General features: G+C 42.7%; 1 protein-coding gene across 4 annotated transcripts in view; it reads right to left on the reverse strand.

The window, feature by feature from the left end:
• NEDD4L (NEDD4 like E3 ubiquitin protein ligase) overlaps positions 1 to 19,529 on the reverse strand; it is a gene marked incomplete at both ends in the record, with an annotated part of 377,821 nt that overhangs the window by 24,979 nt on the left and 333,313 nt on the right. For all 4 annotated transcript variants that reach the window (XM_080714805.1, XM_080714804.1, XM_080714803.1 and 1 more), the window contains 3 exons: positions 1,600 to 1,829; positions 3,725 to 3,790; positions 16,140 to 16,198. In XM_080714805.1, the coding sequence (XP_080570931.1) occupies positions 1,600 to 1,829; positions 3,725 to 3,790; positions 16,140 to 16,198 (355 nt within the window). The remainder of the gene's footprint in view (positions 1 to 1,599; positions 1,830 to 3,724; positions 3,791 to 16,139; positions 16,199 to 19,529) is intronic.

Consider the following 19,529-nt stretch of genomic DNA (forward strand, 5'->3'; position numbering starts at 1 on the left):
TGGTGCTGACCCATGCCGCACAGAGTAAGCGAAATCTTTAGAAACTGCTGATGCTTGCCCATTTTGGGTCTATAAAAATGTCAGTGTCAAATGTCTCAGCCAATCTTTTTCTTTCTTTTTGTGGTACTGGGGACTGAACTCAGGGACATCCTACCACTGAGCTACATTTCCCAGCTCTTTTTATTCTGAAACAGGGTCTCACTAAATTGCCGAGGCTGGCCTTGAACTTAGGATTCTCCTGCCTCAGCCTGCCAAGCATTGTTATGACTGACGCCACTCATATATCTTGAGCAGATTAAAGCCGAAATGATGAAGGGGCTGGGCTGGGCCAGGATTCCCAGTGGCATGCGTGTTTAGATTGTCTCTGTAATGAAGGAAGGTTACATTCTTCGAGAGGCTTCTGGTCTTAGAATCATGAGGGTCAGTGCTGTTCACACTGGGCTCCATAGACAACTGCCTCCAAGGGGTATCTTTGGGAACGTGGGAGGGAGGCGAGGATTTTCCATCTATTCTGCCCTCCACATCAATGGCTTTATCAGTTTTCTACAATACTTTCTCATGGAACTCAGTAGCAATCGCAATCACCTGAGTATACCTTGCCAGATCAACAGAGAAGGATGTACTGAGGCTGCCTTCCAAGGGAGCCCCCAGGAGGCTGTGACCAGGAGGGAGATGCAGGAGAACCCACATCCTCTTAGAAGCCCAGGCCGCAGTGATGCTTGGTGGCTCTCGGCAAGGTCAATAACTACTCTGGCGTCTCAGGTTCAGCCTTAACCCGTCAAGGATCCTCATAGTGGAGAGAGCTGGCTGGCCTTGTACGTAGCTACTGTTTGACTGCTGAGAGAGCAACTCAGTGTGCCTCAGCTTCCAAGCCTGATGATGAGGAAATCCTAATGCAATGGACAGCCTCGTTTTTTTTCTTACAGGGCCAGAGGACAGCCTTTTGTGTCCCAAACCTGGATTCTCAAAGTCTTCATAATTTGCCAGTATATAGTGTGACTTTAGAGACTATTCCTGTTCATATGACAATTCTTTCTGAATTCTGACAGTGATAAATTCTCCTCTTGAGTCAATGTAACGTTACAAATGAAAATTGCCTCCTGTTCTTTACTATAATTACTGCATACTTTTTTTTTAACTTCAATTCTGTGAACCCAACAGATAAGAGAAGAATCAATTTCAGATGTTCACAGAATACATTATTTCACCACATAAGAGTCAGAACCTGTTCCAGCCGCCCGTGGAAGCATGTGCTTGTGATCCCAGTACTTGAGAGGCCGAGACAGGAAGATCACAGGTTCAAGGAAAGCCTCATCAATTTAGTGAGGCCCTCTGCAACTTAGTGAGACCCTGTTTCAAAATAAAAAATAAAAAAACCAGGGTTGGGAGGTAGCTTGGAGATAGAATGCTTCTGGATTCAATCCCTAGTGCCCTCCCCCAAACACAAAAGAACCTATTCCATAAAGAGGTGGTGAGATGGGACTTAGGTCAGCAATTTTGATTCACTGCCTATGAATGAACTGCTTATTCTCTCATTAAGTTTACTAAGAATAAAACAATTTCCCTGAGATACATAATCTGAAAGCACTCCATACTCACGTTGCAGAATACTCGAAGAGGCCATAGTAGGGGTTGAACATCTCTTTGGACAGTAAGAAGAACCATTCTCTGGCCACGCCCCCGTAGTCTAGACCTTTCTCTGACTCAAATTCAATCCACAGTCTGGCTTTTAGAACATCTGGTCTCTTCACAGACATGATCCTCCGATAGGACTCTTCAAATATGTTGTTTCTGTGAAGCTTCATTTCAAACCTGTTTGGAATATCAGCCTACACAAAAGATATAAAGAAAAGCTCATGACCATCCAGGTATATATGAGCCTTCCTTAGAGGAAAAACAGCAGAGTAGAACTGGTGGCAGGCTTCAAGTCAGAGAGCAGCGACACGTGGCTCCAAACGTGTTCTCTCCTTCACGGATTTCTCCTTGCAAAATAGAAATCCTCAGTGTGTCAAGATGGGACACACTGAGGTTCCAGGTGCTCAAGCTGAGTCAGCAACATATGCTGGAGAAAATCTGCTGAGAACAAGAAAACTGTCCTCTCCCTGCTTAACACACAATGTGAGCCTTTGCCCATGGCAATAAAGCAACCAACTCTGTATGCTATTTCCATTAAGAAAAGTGACTTTAGCCCAGGTGATCAAAACCTACAAACAATCCCCCCTGGCCAGGTTCGGACTATTCGCATCTCCGGGAGGGACTCGGGTGGCTGATGGAACTCGCGATGCCTGCAAGTTCATTCCATTGCCACGGGAAGTGGAATCTTGATTTTGCCAAATTTGAGAAAAGCATCCCAAAGTTGACTGCGAGGAGCACGGTACTTGACTGAGGCTGGGGAAATACCTCCTGGAGGGGTGAGGTCCAGGGTCAGCTTTGCCCTAAAAAATGGGTCCAGGCAGAACACAGCCGTGCACGTGCAAGACTGGGGAAGCCATCGCCTGTTGCTGGGGGGCTTGCAGATGGCTTAGAAAGAGGCACTGTGGGACCTCACGTGTTCACATTTGAACTCTGAAGAACAAAGAGTCACTTCAGAAGTAGTTATCAATGAGGTAATTGAAGCAGGACTTTGGAATAGAGGACAGAGCCTTTGAGTGACAGCGAAACTGTCTGTGCCTCTTCCTACCAGATGCCCGGAAGCCAGGGTGTCCATCAGGAGCTTGGGGCCAGGGGAGGGTGGTGGACCCAGAAATCTGGGTGAGCAGAGCCATGACTGACTCTCTTCTCCCCGCAATGTCACTACTTTCACCCAGAAAACTGAGGACAAAACTAAGAGTAATGCTGGAGAGATGCGACCAGAACTAATGCCGGGGATACACATGGAAGAACCTGCGGCTGATGTGTCGGAAGCAAACGCAACGTTGGAATTTGTAGCACTGCCTGGAAAGACCTTAAGAGGAGCTCTGCTTGTAAACTACCAGTGAGAATGGTAATAAAAAATTACACTTGGACTTAGGGCTGCCAAGTAATAAGCTTACTATATAAATTATATGAAAACGCAATTATTAACAGTTAAGTTATACTTCTGAATTTATTTATTTTATTTTATTTATTTATTTATTTATTTTTGGTGGTACTGGGAATAGAACCCAGGGGCCTTCTACCTCCAGGCTACACTCCCAAACCTATTTTATATTTTATTTGGAAACAGAGTCTCTTAAACCAGCTGAGGCTGGCTTTGAACCTGTGCGATTCTCCTGTCTCAGCCTCCCAAGCGCCGGGAATACAAGCGTGCGCCACCACGCCCGGCTCGTACTTCTGAATTTAAAAGCAAGAACTTGGATACTTTTCTAAGTGGGATATGGATGTTCTAAAATATGACACCCATATGCCATTGTATGGGTTTCCCCAGATTTTTTTTTTTGGGGGCAAGTGTTCTAAATTATTTTAAAGCCCACAAAAATCGTCTCTATCTTTTTATATAAGTATTACATAAGAAATCACCCATTGGGTGATCTGATATGTAATACTGAGTCAGTCTTCACTTAACATTTTTGTTAAAAAGAAAATTCCGATCGAAGATCCAGGTGGACTAAAGTGCAGTGGGCAAAGGAAAGTAATATTTTTAGTATGCACGGACACGGAACAAGCACGGTGTTCTCGCCCAAGTAACTTTGGAAACTTAAAAATGACTTAAAAGACAGCATTTTGAGATGAGACGATTACTCACAGGTTTCTTTAATTTCTTCCTAAAGTAGTCATATTTCTGCTTAAATTCTCTGGAGTAAGGAACAGCCTGGAAGAGAAATGTACAAATACAGATAATGTAAGCAGTATGTATGGGTGTGTATTTTTTTTGTAGTTAAGAGTTCTTGACTTTGATACTTGAATACACAACCCCAAAGTACATATATTGGGCATTTTGAAGTCTAATCATGCTTATTTATTTATTTATTTTTTGCGGTACTGGGGATGGAATCCAGGGACATTCTATGTTCGACCTATACCCCCAGCCCTATTTTTTATTCTTTATTTTCAAACAGGGTCTCAATGAGTTGCAAAGGGCCTCACTAAGTAGCCGAGGCTGTCCAGGAACCCAGATCCTCCTGTCTCAGCCTCCCAAATACTGGGATTACAAGCCTACACCACCACGCCTGGCTGCTAATCATGCTTTTAAAGTCTTTGTGGGGAAATACTAGTAGAGAATAGGAAAATGAGTTGATACTCTTAATAAGGAACATAGTGCCCCCTAGACTGTGTTCTGGAAATTCTTCAATTGAGGAGTTACCAGGTTTGTCCCCTACCATTTAGTGCTCTGGGACAAGGATTGATTTATATCACAAATGCTCATCTATGAAGTAGAGCGACCCACAGGGGTGGGCTCGGCTTCCAAGCCAGCCAAGAGTATTCAAAAAATTCTAGCATCTCTTCAGACCAAGTAATAACATTTTTATGTAGCTACTTAACCTTTATTTGCTATGTTGTAAAGTAGCTTAGAATCAGAGTCCTGACTTTGGGTTACTTAAAAGGCTTTTTTCGTGTGTGTGTGTGTGGTACTGGGGTTCCTGGAAACCCTTCTACTTCCAGGCTACACTCCCAGACCCATGTGTGTGTGTGTATGTATATATATTTAATTTGGAAACAGGGTCTCTTAAGCCATAGATGCTGGCTTCGAACCTGCGCCATCTTTCTGTCTCCGCCTCCTAAGCACGGGGATTACAAGCGTGCACCACCACACCCGGCTTACTTTTTTTTTTTTTTTTTTTTTGGTACTGGGTTCCTAGAAGCCCTTCTACTGCCGGGCTACACTCCCAGACCTATTTTTTATATTTTTATTTGGAAACAGGGTCTCTTAAACCAGCGCGGCTGGCTTTGAACCTGCGCAATCCTCCTGTCTCTGCCTCTTGAGCGCGGGGATTACAAGCGTGCACCACCACACCCGGCTTACTTTTTTTTTTTTTTAAAGAAGCAAAATGGCTGGGTTTTTGTGTACACACATATATAAGGGCAATTGCCTCATATGAAGCAATTCATGGATAAGTTTTTTAGTGAATAGTATGAATTAAGACAGAGAATCCTTCTGCTGATATCAGTTTGGACCGAATAAAACACACACTGCTCCTTAGTCAAATGTCTTCAGCTTCCAGCCCCTACACCTTTTTTTTGGGGGGGGGGTCTGGGGATGGAATCCAGGGGGATTTTACCTCTGAGCTACAGCCCCTGCCCTATATTTTATTCTTTATTTTGAAACAGGGTCTCACTGAGTTGCAAAGGGCCTAAGTAGCTGAAGCTGTCCATGAACCGTGATCCTTGGGTCTCAGCCTCCCAAATGCTGGAATTACAAGCATGTGCCACCACGCCTGGCTAACACCATTTTTTAAAATCATGTTTCTTTTTGACCATAAGGAGACAGAATTAAGAATAAACATTTATGTTCATGCATGACATTATTATACACATAGCTAAACAAAAACAAAAGCAAAGAGCCATTCTTTATAGGAAATCATGTCATTTGTTTTGAATTTAAGGCAATAAAGACATTGTACTAGAGATTGAACCCAGGGGCATTCTACCTCTGAACTACACCCCAGCCACACTTTTTATTCATTTATTTTTGAAACAGTGTCTCACCGAGTTACAAATGTTCTCACTAAGTAGCTGAGGCTGTCTGTGAATCGGGATTCTCCTATCTCAGCCTCCCAAGTACTGAGATTACAAGCATGCACACCACCATGCCCAGCTAAGACATTGTCTTTCTTTCCTCTTTCTTTCCTCCTTCTCTCTCTCTCTCTCTCTCTCTCTCTCTCTCTCCCTCCCTCCCTCCCTCCCTCCCTCCCTCCCTCTTTCTTTCTTTCTTTCTTTCTTTCTTTCTTTCTTTCTTTCTTTCTTTCTTGTGGTACTGGGGACGGAACCCCAAAGCATTCTACCTCCGAGCTACACCCCCAGCCCTATTTTTTAGTCTTTATCTTGAAACAGGGTCTCACTGAGTTGCAAAGAGCCTCACTAAGTAGTAGCTGAGGCAGTCTGCGAACCTCGATCCTCCTGTCTCGGCCTCCCCAATGCTAAGATTATAAGCGTGTGCCACCACGCCTGGCTAAGACATTGTATTTATATGTCTTAAGACTAATCAAAAGATAATTTATGTCAGGCATGGTGGCACACGCTTTTAATCCCAGTACTTGGGAGACAGAGACAGGAGGATCAGAAGTTTTAAGACAGCCTCAGTAAAGTACTGAGACTCTCAGCAAACTAATGAGACCTTCTTTCAAATAAACAAAAAATAAAAAGGGCTCAGAGTGTAGCTTGGAAGTAGAATTTCCCTGGGTTCAATCCCCAGTAATCCCTCCTTCACATGTGTGTGTATGTGAGTGTGTGTTATGTTTGCATATATATATTTTATACTTTTGTGGACACACACATACACACACACACACGTGCGTGCGCACCCACCCACCCCTATGGCTTGTTCTTAGATTTTAGTCCCAAATCTTCATTTGACTTCCCACTGATGATGAGACCTGGTGACACATCCCATGTATTTCATTTGAGGAAATCACGTGTAATATATATTTTTGGGTCAGTGCTGGAGATTGAACCCAGGGCCTCAGACATGCTAGGCAAACACGGTCTAGCTGAGCCATACCCCAAGCCCTCACATGGACTCTGATTCTTGTAAATATCTGGGCAATCATGAACATAAAGGGAAGCACACAAGGATCTGTCATGGGACAGTCTCAGCCTCAGCTCTACATTCTACCACACACCCAAATCTTTCCCTTTTGTTTCCTTATACACCGCTCCTGGTCATTCACTGACTCATTCCTGGGCAGGTATTTCCTGAACACCTGTTCTTTGCTGGCCATTTGACCTTTTACAGTGGTAAAGCAAAGGTTCCTTTCCCAGTTCCCCGGCTAGGTGCTATGAAGCTGAGAAGAAGACAGCCATTCAGCACAGAGTTCTGGTTCCATTTCCTGGGAGGTGCCAGGCCAGGGCAGGCAGCTCTGAGGAGGGACCTCGAGTAGAAACCAGGAGGGGACAGTGAGCATCGTGAGCACCAGCCCTGTGGGGCAGAGCACTAGGTCGATGCCTTTGGCTAGGATTGTGACTGAGAAGAATTAACCTTTAAAAAAAAGTGACTTTCTCCCATGATCTCACACCAGCTTTCTTTTTGTGTTTTTGTAGTAGTGAGGGTTGAACCCAGGGGTGGTCTACTTCCTAGCTATTCCCCTAGCCCTATTTTATTTCTCATTTGGAAACAGGGTTTTATTAAGTTGCTGACAGCCTCACTATGTTGGTGAAGCTGGCTTCCAATATGGGATTACAGGTGTGTCCCACACCTGACTCCTATTTTACTTTTTATTTGGAAACACAGTCTCCCTAAATTGCTGAGGGCCTTGTAAAGGTGCTAAGGCTGGCCTTGAACCTGTGATCTTCCTGTCTCAGTCTCCCAAATACTGAGATTACAGGTGTGTGCAACCATGCCTGACTCCTATTTTATTTTATTTTTTATTTGGAAACACGGTCTCCTTAAGTTGCTGAGAGCCTTGCAAAATTGCTAAGTCTGGCCTTGAACTTCTGATTCTCCTGTCTCAGTCTCCCAAGTACTTTTAAAGACTTGAATTCTAGGGAGACTATTACCAGAGAGCTTTGCAATGAATCCTATCTGCAGAGGAATTTTCTAACAGTTCAGTAGAAAGATTTTAGTAGAAGAATTTTAAGGGTATTTCAGTTCAAAAGTCTAATTCCCAGCTACTATTTTTGGTCCCCCACTCACCAAAAGTTGAAAAAAAAAAAAAAAGAGCATAAACATTCGTCAATGTGTATACAAGCTCAATGGTCTAGAGGCGACAGACTTCCCAAGAAACAGATTTCAAAATGTGGGAGCCAGCCTGGGCCACCCCTTTCCCTCGCCTGCCTTGTGACCGGGCAGTGCTGACTGGATGTGGTTGGAGTCAGATGGGGTGATGTTTCTGGTCTTCCTTCTTCTGGAGACCGAGGTGTGAAATCTGAACAATTATTTTCTTCCTTCTACTCCTCTCTCCTCTCTAGAGGTAGTTCTCAGGATGGAACAAGAAGAATAGTACATTTCTGCATTCTGAACAGATCCTAACAAGGCACCAGGACAAAGGCATCCATATGCCAAACCATCTGAAAGAAATTACATGTAAATTTCTTGCATCAGATACACTGAATTAGTGTTCTCTCTTGAGTATCTGGCATTGCCTGCAACTAAACTTGTAAAATCAACCTATCTTATAAATTAATATGTCAGTGGATGAAAGCCCTGTGGCTGTGTACAAAATATTCTTTTTTGGGGAGTGAAACCCGCCTTTCTGTGTAGGCCGGTTCTAATGTCTTGTGTGTCATTATCGCCCACACGATGCTGACATTCTTTGAAGAGATGGGTTTGTGCCTGGTGTGGAGACATCGGTGACCTCAGTTCCCCGGGGCGCTAGGCCTGGTTCTGACACTTGCAGGGACTGTCTGTGACACAACTAGCTTTCTGAGCTTCTGATAAACTAGGGAGAATAGCATCTGCCTTTTTGTCCCACTGTCCTGAGGGCTTGCTGGGAGCTCCAAATCAGCTGATTGTATAGTTCTTGGAAAAGAACAAAGCGTTACACAAGCTTGCAATGGCCTCAGTTTAGTTACAGGCATGGAGAGCACTTAACAGATGCTACTAGTGGCGACATCTGTCAAAGAGATTGCATGCTGACATATGGTAATGCCGCCACCCTCCCCTGTCTAAAATATGCATGGATGCTGGACCAATTTAGAGCTAACTTTTTTTTGGGGGTGGTGGTACCGGGGGTGTGGAACCCAGGGGCTTTTCTACCTCTGGGCTATACTCTCAGACCTATTTTATACTTTATTTGGAAACAGGGTCCCACTAAGTTGCTGAGAGCCTCACTAAGTAGCTTGGCTTTGCACCTGTGTGATTCTCCTGTCTCAGCCTCCCAAGCGCTGGGATTACAAGTGTGCACCACCACGCCCGGCTGAGCTAATATTTTTAAATTTAGGAAAAAGAGAAAGACTCTGCAGGCATGAGATCAATAGAGAGAGTCCAACTTAGAGAAGGGGGTACTGTACCGAGCCATAGGTGCTTGTATTTAGGTGTTAATTCTTTCCCAGGGGACAATAAATGTGGTCAACAGTTTATATAGTCCAGGAGGCCAGAGCAGAGTTCTCTGCTTAGACACTAGGACCCGCAAGAGGACAGGAAATCTCTGACCACCACCCAGAAACACTGCTAGGAGGCTGATCTGTACAGCATCATAAACAGAAGAAAAACCAAAGAAAGAACCCTGTAATGGATCAAACTCCAAGCCTCCATCAATGGGTACAGGGTCCACTGCTATCCTAGTTGAGTGGCATAAACTCGAAAAGCTGACTATAAATACAGGTCAGGGGCTTATCAAGCCCCATAGGAAGAAAATGAAGATCATCACCCTCCCCCTCTCTCTTTAAATTGATCCAGACAATAAGTTATCTTTATGGGGAATTTGGAGAGAAGTAGGAGAGTCAATGCTCCAAGAACAGAAAGAATAACCTGAGAGAGGCCATTAGATAAGGATCTTAAGAATGATAAGCGAGATGAGAGAATAAAAAAAGACAGAATAACTAAGAAGAAAAAGCGAAATTTCAAAGACTAAGAAGTAGATCTTAGAGTAATTAAGTCAGTGAAATAACAGACTCAATGAACAGATAAAAGTACACAAAGACCTTAAGGAAGAACTAACTGGAAGAACTGAATAATAACTTAGAATACAGCAATGACTGAGAGAGAAAGGTAGAGAGGGAGGGAGACAGAAAGTTGAGACAGCAAAGATAGAATGAAAGTGAGTCAAATGCCCAGTTGGAGTTATAAAAGCAGTTAATCAGAGAATGAGAAAAAATGTAATATGTAAAGAAAGAATAGCCGAGAATTTTCAAGAACAGAGAAAAGACATGATCTCCACATTGAAGAATCTTGAGCCCAAAGCAGGATAACCAAAGAGAAATCCACACATACACACATGCTAGTGAAATTGCAGAACACCAGAGACACAGAGAAAACTCAAACTCACTAGAGAAAAGAGCTCTTGACCCGCACAGAAACAACAGTGCGGTTGACAACAAACTTTTCATCATCAGTGTCGGAACTGGGAGACGTGTAAGAATATCTCCAAACTACGGAGAACTCTATTTTATTTTATTGGTACTGGGGATGGAACCCAGGGGCATTCTACCTCTGAGCCACATCCCCAGCCCTATTTTTTTTTAATTTTTATTTTTTATTGGTGCACTGTATTCATACATCATAGTGGGATACAAACTTTTGTAGACATACATGCACACATCGCCCAGTCAGCCCCCACCCGATCCCCACCCCATTCTCTCCCCATCCCTCCTTCCCATGCTTGGCTTAGTGGTTGACATCTAGTATTATAGCAATTTATCCAAAATTAAAAATGATAATCTCACATAACAGTTTCATTTGTCTGATACCAAGCTTTTGATGACTTAAATATAACATTTCAATATTTCTTTTTGCTTTCTTTCTTACCAGAGAATATTTTTTTCTATTTTTTTTAGGTGAAACTATCATATATTTATATATTTATTTTTCAGAAAAAAATCTATCCTAATATGGAATATGGATTCTAGATACCCAAAACGATCTTGAAAAAGAACAAAGCTAGAAGATATATATTTTCTGTTTTCAAACCATATAAAGCTACAATAATTGAAACAGTGTAGTACTGTTCTAAAGGCAGATATATAAACCATTGGAGTTAAATACAAGCCTAGAGCTAAATTCTTCCCTATATTATCAAGTTATTTTTGACAAGGTTTCCACGAACATTTGGTGGGGGAAATAATAATCTTTTAACTAAATATTGTTGAAAAATAATAATTACATGGAAAAGAATAAAATTGGACCCTTACCTAATCCCATATACAAGTATTAACTCAAAATAGATAAAAGACCTAAATATAAATCTTAAGACTATAAACTTTTAGAAGAAAATCTGGGTCATAACACCTCACAACATTGAAATTGGCAGTGATTTCTTGGATATGATTTCAATGGCACAGGCAACAGAAGAGTATACAAATTCCCTAAAAAATAAAAAAATATTGTATATCCAAAGATTTTTTATTCTTTATTTTAAAACAGGGTCTCACTGAGTTGCAGAGGGCTCGAGTAGCCCTCTGAGGCTGTCCATGAAAACGGATCCTCCTGTCTCAGCCTCTCAAAGGCTGGGATTACAAGCATGAGCCACCATGCCCGGCTACTAAAAACTGTATAATCGGCCAAACTTAAGACATACCAGAGGGGTCCAACCAGACACTCAGAATGGAAGACCAAGTAGCCACCACTCAGCGCCTCGCTGGAAGTGCTGCTGGGCAGAGGCCCTCAAACTTGAGCGGGCATCAGAATACCCGGGTGGGCTTAGTGAAACACAGCTTGCCACTCCCACCCCAGAGTTGTCATCTTGGTGGATCTTGGGTGGAACCTGTATATGTGTGCTTCCAACAAGGTCCCAGGTAATGCTGATGCTCAGCAGACCACACTGAGAGCATGATCTAGACTATGAACTTCATTAAGAAGAAAGCCTGAAGAAATATGTATGTAAGATCAATAGTGAAGCTGTTTTCCACTCTGGGAAGCAACCCATTCTAGACCCTGCCCCTGGATTGTACTCCTTGGATCTAGGCTGTTTTCCACTCTGGGAAGTGTCCTTTCCAGATGTTCTCTCCATAACGTAACCTGACATTTTTTTTTTTCTTTTCAGTACTGGGATGGAATTCAGGGGCATTCTACCTCCGAGCTACATCCCAGCCCTATTTTTTATCCTTTATTTTGAAACAGGGCTTCACTGAGTTGCAAAGGCCTCACTAGCTGAGGCTGTCCACGAACCACAATCCTCCTGTCTCAGCCTCCCAAATGCTGGAATTACAAGCGTGCGCCTCCACGCCATGCTATCCTGATGCTTTTTCTAGAATGTAACCCCTTTATCATAACCTTTTCTTAAACTATATTCCACCTCCTTAAATAAACTTCTTATGTTCCCCTAAAAAAAAAAAAGATCCAATAGTAAGCAAAGCAGTTTGTTTACATATAGGTAAAATTAAATATGCATCGACTACTGGGTGAAAAAGATAAAGTATTAGTAACTATTTGGAAAGTTTAAAGAAAGCGGTTTTAAAGCCCCACCAAACAATGATATGCAAAATGAGAGTAGAAAAGAACAGTGTAAACATTCTCCCAGGTCCTGATGGTATCCAGGAGGAGGGTAGACAGTGCTTGATTGTAATCTTAAATCAAATATGTTGATAAGAATTTTAACGTGAGCATGAAAAGAACAGAAAGCAAAACTTATAGCTTCCCAGAAAAGATGAAAGAAAATAAAAAGTCCTCTATCCATCTAATAGGATAGATGGATAGGACGGCAAGGAAGAGGTAGAAAAGATATAGGAGGCAAACACTAAGGAAGAGAGAAAGTGAGGGCAGGAAGAAAAATCAGACAAAACTGAACAATCTCCGTGGAGATTCTGACATAACTCTCTTGAGTAGACCATACAGTTAGGAAAGTGTAAGGATATGGAGGATCTGAACATTGCTGGCTGAGCCTAATGAACACATAAAGAACTCTATATCCAACCGAAGACATGATGCATGTTTAAAAAAAACCTACAAAAGAACATTTGTAAAAAATGACAAGGATTCTGCCGGGCATGGTGGCGCACGCTTGTAATCCCCGCACTTGGGAGGCAGAGACAGGAGGATCGCACAGGTTCGAAGCCAGCCATGCGCGCTGGCTTAGGAGACCCTGTTTCCAAATAAAAATGTAAAAATAGGTCTGGGAGTGTAGCCCGGAGGTAGAAGGGCTTCCAGGAACCCCAGTACCACAAAAAAAAAAAAAATGATGAGGATTCCATGGAAGTTTCAAATATCTGATAATATTCCGTAGCAGTATTTTGACCACAAATGCAATAAAGTTAGAAATAAAAGATGAATAGGCAAAACCCCTGTCATACTTAAAAGCAGATTCTAAATAATAGCAAGACCGTTTCAAAACAAAACAATTTAAAAAGGGCTGGGGGTATAGCTCAGAGGTAGAATGCCCCAAGTTCAATCCCCAGTACTAGATAAATAAATAAATAAATAAATAAATAAATAAATAAATAAATAGTAAAGGAAATAATACTCTTCTATTAGCAGAAAACCCAAAGAAATATATTTTTCTTGGGGGCAAGTCCATCTGAATTTATTATCTAAATAATTTTCAATCATAATAAGAACCAGCAGCATTTTGACTGAAGGTGAATGACTGATAAATGATACAAATAGCTGGAAACTTTAAAATGATAACGTAAACCACCCTCTGTCACTCGAGAACAGCTTTGTTTTCTGAATTTACCTTGTTTCTAATGATGCACAAGGGGATAATACTATTCTAACAACTAGTAGTGAATATGTTAAAACAGGAGTCATTATACAATCATGGTCAAATTATGAAACCAACCAAGGTCTATCTATCAACAAATGAATGAATAACAAAAACATGGTATATATACATAATGGAATTTTTTTTTTTTTGACACTGGGAATGGAACCCAGGGGCATTCTACCTCCAAGAGACACTCCCAGCCCTATTTTTTTTTATTATTTATTTTGAAACAGGGTCTCACTGAATTGCAAAGGGCCTCACTAAGTAGCTGAGGCTGTCCGTGAACCGCGATCCTCCTGTTTCAGCCTCTCAGATGCTGGGATTACGAGCGTGCGCCACCATACCCGGCTCACAATGGAATCTTATCTTACTCAGCCATAAAGGAGAACAAAATGATGTAATTTGCAGGAAAGTGGATGAAACCAGAGAATACAATACTAAGTGAGATCAGCTAGTCTCTGTAAGTCTAGGTCATATGTTTTCTCTTATGTGTGGAAGCTAGAGAGAAAAATAAGAAGCAAAAAGGACCTCACATAAGTGAGGAGAGAGGCCAATAGAAGGTGGAAGGGCCTGGGGGAGGGACTTGGGAAGGGGTAACGGAAGGACTGAAGACTAGGATAGTTCAAACAGCGCCGTGTCCATAAATGAAGGTGTCACTATCAATCTCTCTAACACAGACGGCGGAGGGATGTGGAGTGATCTACAGAGGAAGACACACCAACGGCTGCGTGCACACACGTGTGTAACACTTCGGACCTAACTCTGAGGCATACTTACAATGCACCAAGTACTTTAAAAAGTCCTTTTAAGTATTTAAATAAAAAGAAGCCACTAGCCGGGCGTGGTGGCGCACGCTTGTAATCCTCGCGCTTGGGAGGCAGAGACAGGAGGATCGCGCTGGTTCGGAGCCAGCCTCGCTGGCTTAAGAGACTCTGTTTCCACATAAAAATGTTAAAAAAAAATAGGTCTGGGAGTGTAGCCCATGGGAGTGTATACCGGAGGTAGAAGGGCTTCCAGGAACCCCAGTACCACCAAAAAAAAAAGAAGCCACTATAGTCAGGCAGTTTAAATGATGAAACGGTAATAGGAGTTGACTTTCTGTGGGAACTTTGCAAAGAAACAGTAGCAAAGTAGTCTGAATAAATTCAATGAATGACTGAAGGGATGCCAGTCTTTACAACACATGTGCGCTGTGGTGTCTTTTCAGTTTTCAAATGGACATGTCTTTATCACTTAAAACATAATTGAAATGAATCACACTAAAGCCATGAAATTAATGGTTTTTTTTTTTTTTTTTTTTTTTTGGGCAGGTCTAGGGATGAAACCCAGGGGCATTCGAACTCCGAGCTACACTCCCTGCTCTATTTTTTATTCTTTATTTTGAAAGAGGGTCTCACTAAGTTGAGGAGGGCCACACTAAGTAGCTGAGGCTGTCCTTGAACCACGATCCTCCAGTCTCAGCCTCCCTGTATGATGGGATTCCAAGTGGGCGCCACCACGCCTGGCGAAATTAATGTCTTATATAAACCTTCTGGGCTCTTAGCTTGACACTTGATATAGCAAACTTTACTTCCTTCTTCTCCTCTAGCCTTTAAAAAGAACCTTGAATCTGAAGCTTCTGATTCCAGGATATGTCCTATAATTAAAATAATCTCATTTTATTATAACCACTGGGTAAACACCAGTCTATGTTGGTGAAGCCCTGTCCTGAGGACCCTCTGTCAAGGGTTCTAACACTGTCTGTTGCTGCTGCTGCTGCTGCTGCTGCTGCTGCTGCTGCTGCTGCTGCTGCTGCTGCTGCTGGGATTTTCCATTCTTCTTGGCAGTGTTTTAAAAGGTTGTTACACCTGGGTCTGAATGTACTCTTCTTCTGTCCAGTATACATGATGGCCACAATGCACAAGTAGAGGAGGTGGGCAGAAAAAAAGATTCTTAACTCTGCCTGCTCCCCAAGCTAGCAACAACTTTCCCCAAATGCTATAGGCTTTTTTAAAATTGGGAAATATTTAAATTTATTAGCACACACTTGGCTTAAAGAAATGATAAGCTCTACAAAAATGGGGAGGGGCTTGGTTTTGCTTCCTATAAGAAAGGAACAGTTTTTTCCACCTTCTATTTTATGGGTGCACTGTAATCATACATCTTGATGAAGTTCAGGGTAACAGAGACATATATGCACACAATGCTTGCTGAGCCCTCCCCAGTTCCCACCCAACTCCATTCCCCTCGTCCTCCCCCACTTAGCTTCCTCCCTCTCTCCACTATGTTTTCTCCAGAGAGGAAGAAATTTTTATCTTTTTTTTTTTTTTTTTGGTGGTACTTAGTTTGACACCCCCAGCACTTGCTGAGGCTATCCCTGAACCCGAGATTTTCTCGTCTCAGCCTCTCAAGTACTGACTGGTATTACAGGCATGCGCCACCAGGCCTGGCTTTGATCATACTTTTAATTCACCCTTTTACATATGGAAGAAAAAAATGTATCCTTCTGCTGCCATCACTCAACTGTTTTCTTTGCCTTTATCATAAACATTCCGTGAAAATTCTTCAAGTCATTGTATCCCACTGGATACTTTGGAGATGGGAGGAGTGTTAAACTACTCAGTCACACCAGCCCTTGCCAACATGCTGGTTGGTAATTTACAAGAAACACATGTTTAGATGTGACCAAAATCCCATGTCAAAGAACAAGAACCTGAGAATACTGACCGGACCAGTGATGGCTGGGTTCTGCAGTCTCGGGTCTTCCCATTGAGTAATTTTGCTATCTGAAAGTGTTCAAAAGAAAAATCAGGGCATTAGTTTTAATAAATCTATTCCATATAAAGGATTTTTAGAGAGAACTACTTATGAATTCTTCAAAAGTTGTCTAGTCCTCTAAACTGTTCTCCCCAAGGATAATGACTTACTTAGTATTTTAGGGTTAGAAGGTAACTCTATACAGCAAACTCCTTACATATTGTTTAGTTAAAAATATTTGAAAATGCACAACTTAAGTAAAACCATCTTTTTGCATTGTTTTTTTTTTTTTTTTGGGCAGGCAATCTGCTGAAATGTCAATTATAAACCCCTGTCCTTTCGAGGATTTATAACTTGATCTTGATTTTCATTTAATTTAAAAATGACATAAAAAGTTTTGGTTCCCCAAAAGGTTAACACACATGATTTTTTTTCTCATTTCAAATAGTTTTTTTTATTTGTTTATGGTATTGCAATACTGCTTTCCATTGGGAATCCTGCGCTGAATAAATGAAGAGTCCGTTACATGCGTCACTCACACGCTCACACATGTACACACAAATCAAAGCAGCCACGACAGTCCAAAAATGAGAATTAGACACAGCTGAGGAAGATTCCACAAAGGTTTCCCTTTTAAGCCAAGCTGGCAAAGGTAGTTTTCTTTTTACCAGATGAGCCAATGTGAACAAGACTGTTTGACACTACCTACACTACTACTTGTCCAGGTGATGACGCAGGACAGCTGCCCTGGGTCCCTTTGGGATTTGGAACTTTGCCATTAAAGACTTCTGGGATTCCTATGTGTGTGATAGAGGAGCCGGGAGGGCTGGGAAGGGACCCCATGAAAGTCACTCACAGGGAGGGCAGACTGGGGAGATGGTTGACGGGGTGGGGGCTAAGAAAATTATCTGTTTAAAAAGCTCTGTGTGAGGCTGGTGTGGTGGTGAATGCTTGTAATCCCAGCATTTGGGAGGCTGAGAAGGAGGATCGTGGTTCAAGGACAGCCTCAGCTACTTAGTGAGCCCCTTTGCAACTCAGTGAGACCCTGTTTCTTTTCTTTTTTTTTTTTTTGTAGTACCAGAGGCTTTCTACCTCCAGGCTATGCTCTCAGACCTATTTTCTATTTTATTTGGAAACAGGGTCTCACTAAGTTGCTTGAGAGCCTCATTCAGTAGCTGAGGCTGGCTTCGAACCTGTGCGATCCTCCTGTCTCAGCCTCCCAAGCGCGGGGATTACAAGCGTGTGCCACCACTCCTGGGCAGTGAGACCCTGTTTCAAAATAAAAAATAAAAAACAAAAAATAGGGCTGGGGGTGTAGCTCAGAGGTTCGGATGCCCCTGAGTCTCATCCCCAGACCTGCAACCCCCCCCCCAAAAAAAAAACCCCAAAACCAAAAAACCAAAACAAAAACCAAAGAAAAAGAAAAGCCGTGTGTGTGTTCTTACCCTGTAAATGGGCAGATAATAATGAATTAATTCACTTTTTATGACTATACCAGGAATTTCAAAACATGTGACAGTATTATTAATGAAACCAGAGGTAACATTAAAAAAAAAAAAAACCTCCCAAAGCACATGATTATTCTAGAATCCTTACTTTGTTTTCATGCTGGCAGAAAATTTACATAAAAAGTCTACACTGCTTTAGAGAAACCTGAGGGAAGGGACAGGCATTTTAGGGTCCCTTACCTTGACAACAGAAGACTGTGGAAAGTAAAAGTTGCTATTGTGATGGAAAAGAAGAGAGAAGAAAACCAAATAAAGGACACAGAACAGAAATGAGTAAAAACTGTGCCTAAAACACGTACTTGGCTCAGAATGCTTCCAATGGATTTTATCCTCACCTAAAAAACACATCGACGACTCCGAGATTGACCATCTGGCCTGAACTACAAGCTCCATCCTTGACCTCTGCCTCCCACACGGGGTTCTCAGCTCAATGCTGCCCAAACCAAATGCTGCTGACTCAACATCACAGCCTGCTCACGGAGCCCTCTATTACCACTTAGCAGAATCACAATCCATTCAGTGTCCAAACCAGGAACCCGTCCATGTCCTCGGCTCTCCCCTATGGTGGCCACGGAACTGTCCCTGTCTACCTAAGCCTTCTCGCTGGGGTATCATCTGGAGCATTGTATTCTCTGGGCTTCCCTGGGTCACAGTCTCACTTACCCCTGCTTAAGACTCCCTCTACAGTGCTGCCGAAAGAGCTTTCTGAAGACCTCATCTGGCCAATGCCTCTGGAGCTCCCTAAGGCCTGCAGAATGGACCCCAGTTCCCACACCTGGCAGGCCCCCGTTCACTTGACCTAGCACTCTGGCCTCCTCTGTGTATCAGCCAGGCATCTAGAACCGCTCATCGTGCCGGCCAGGCTCCGTGCTACCCAGTGCAGGGAACCTGTCTGAAAAGACACCCATTCTGGGAGGCCTTTTCAGCCACCCTCAACCCACCCCCCAGTAACAGCTGTTAACACAACACCTAAGACACCTGCTGGCACTTGCTCCCGGCCAGAAACCCCTTGAGGATAGGGGCTACGAGTTACTCATCTCTGCGACCCCCACCCCACCCTCCACCTCTTAACAGAGGTCTCTGGCAGTGACGGGGCCTGACATAGCACAGTGTTATCTCTTTAATGACTGAACGAAGCCGGCAGTGAAAACAAAATTCCCTTTAAAGCAGCCTAAGCTTCCAGAACCACCAGTGTCCACGTGCTTAGGATAAAGCCCACATTTGCAGCTGAGTGATGTCAACATACAAATGAAGTGGTCAGTTCCCCAATATTTTTTAAAGAACTCTTGAGTCTCAACTTGCTTTTTGTCTTTTAGATATTATGTTTTAAGTGGAAGGATAAAAGTGAAACAGAAAGAAGAAAAACCCAGTCATTTTGGCTCCTGTCACAGGCATGGTGATTGCTAGCAGGAAAGACCAGGACAAGGAACTCTGGGATCTTATGTTCTCTTCTGATTTTCCTAGTTAAGAAATGGGTAGCCAATAACTCAGCAGTGGGCACATCTGATCTTAAGAAGAATGATATCCCTTCCCAGAGGGCGAGAGATTCCATTCTCTATTTTCCCTTGAGCTTTTACACCAGGCAAAAGACAAGAAGAGCTCTTAGATTAGCATGAAGCAAAGGAACCCAGGAGGCAATAGTGAGTACTCATACTGAGTAGCTGAAATTTAGCCTTTAAGGTTCAATGCTGTCAATCTTGAAAAGTGTCTAACTGCTCAAGAATTTATAAAGCAGAAAATAACTAATTAATCGAATTTAAAAATTAAAGGCTGCTGGGTGTGGTGGCGCACGCTTGTAATCCCAGCATTCCAGAGGCTGAGACAGGAGGATCTGGTTCGCAGACAGCCTCGG

Source organism: Muscardinus avellanarius, assembly GCF_963383645.1.
Source record: "Muscardinus avellanarius genome assembly, chromosome: 17".
Classification (NCBI taxonomy): Eukaryota; Metazoa; Chordata; class Mammalia; order Rodentia; family Gliridae; genus Muscardinus; species Muscardinus avellanarius.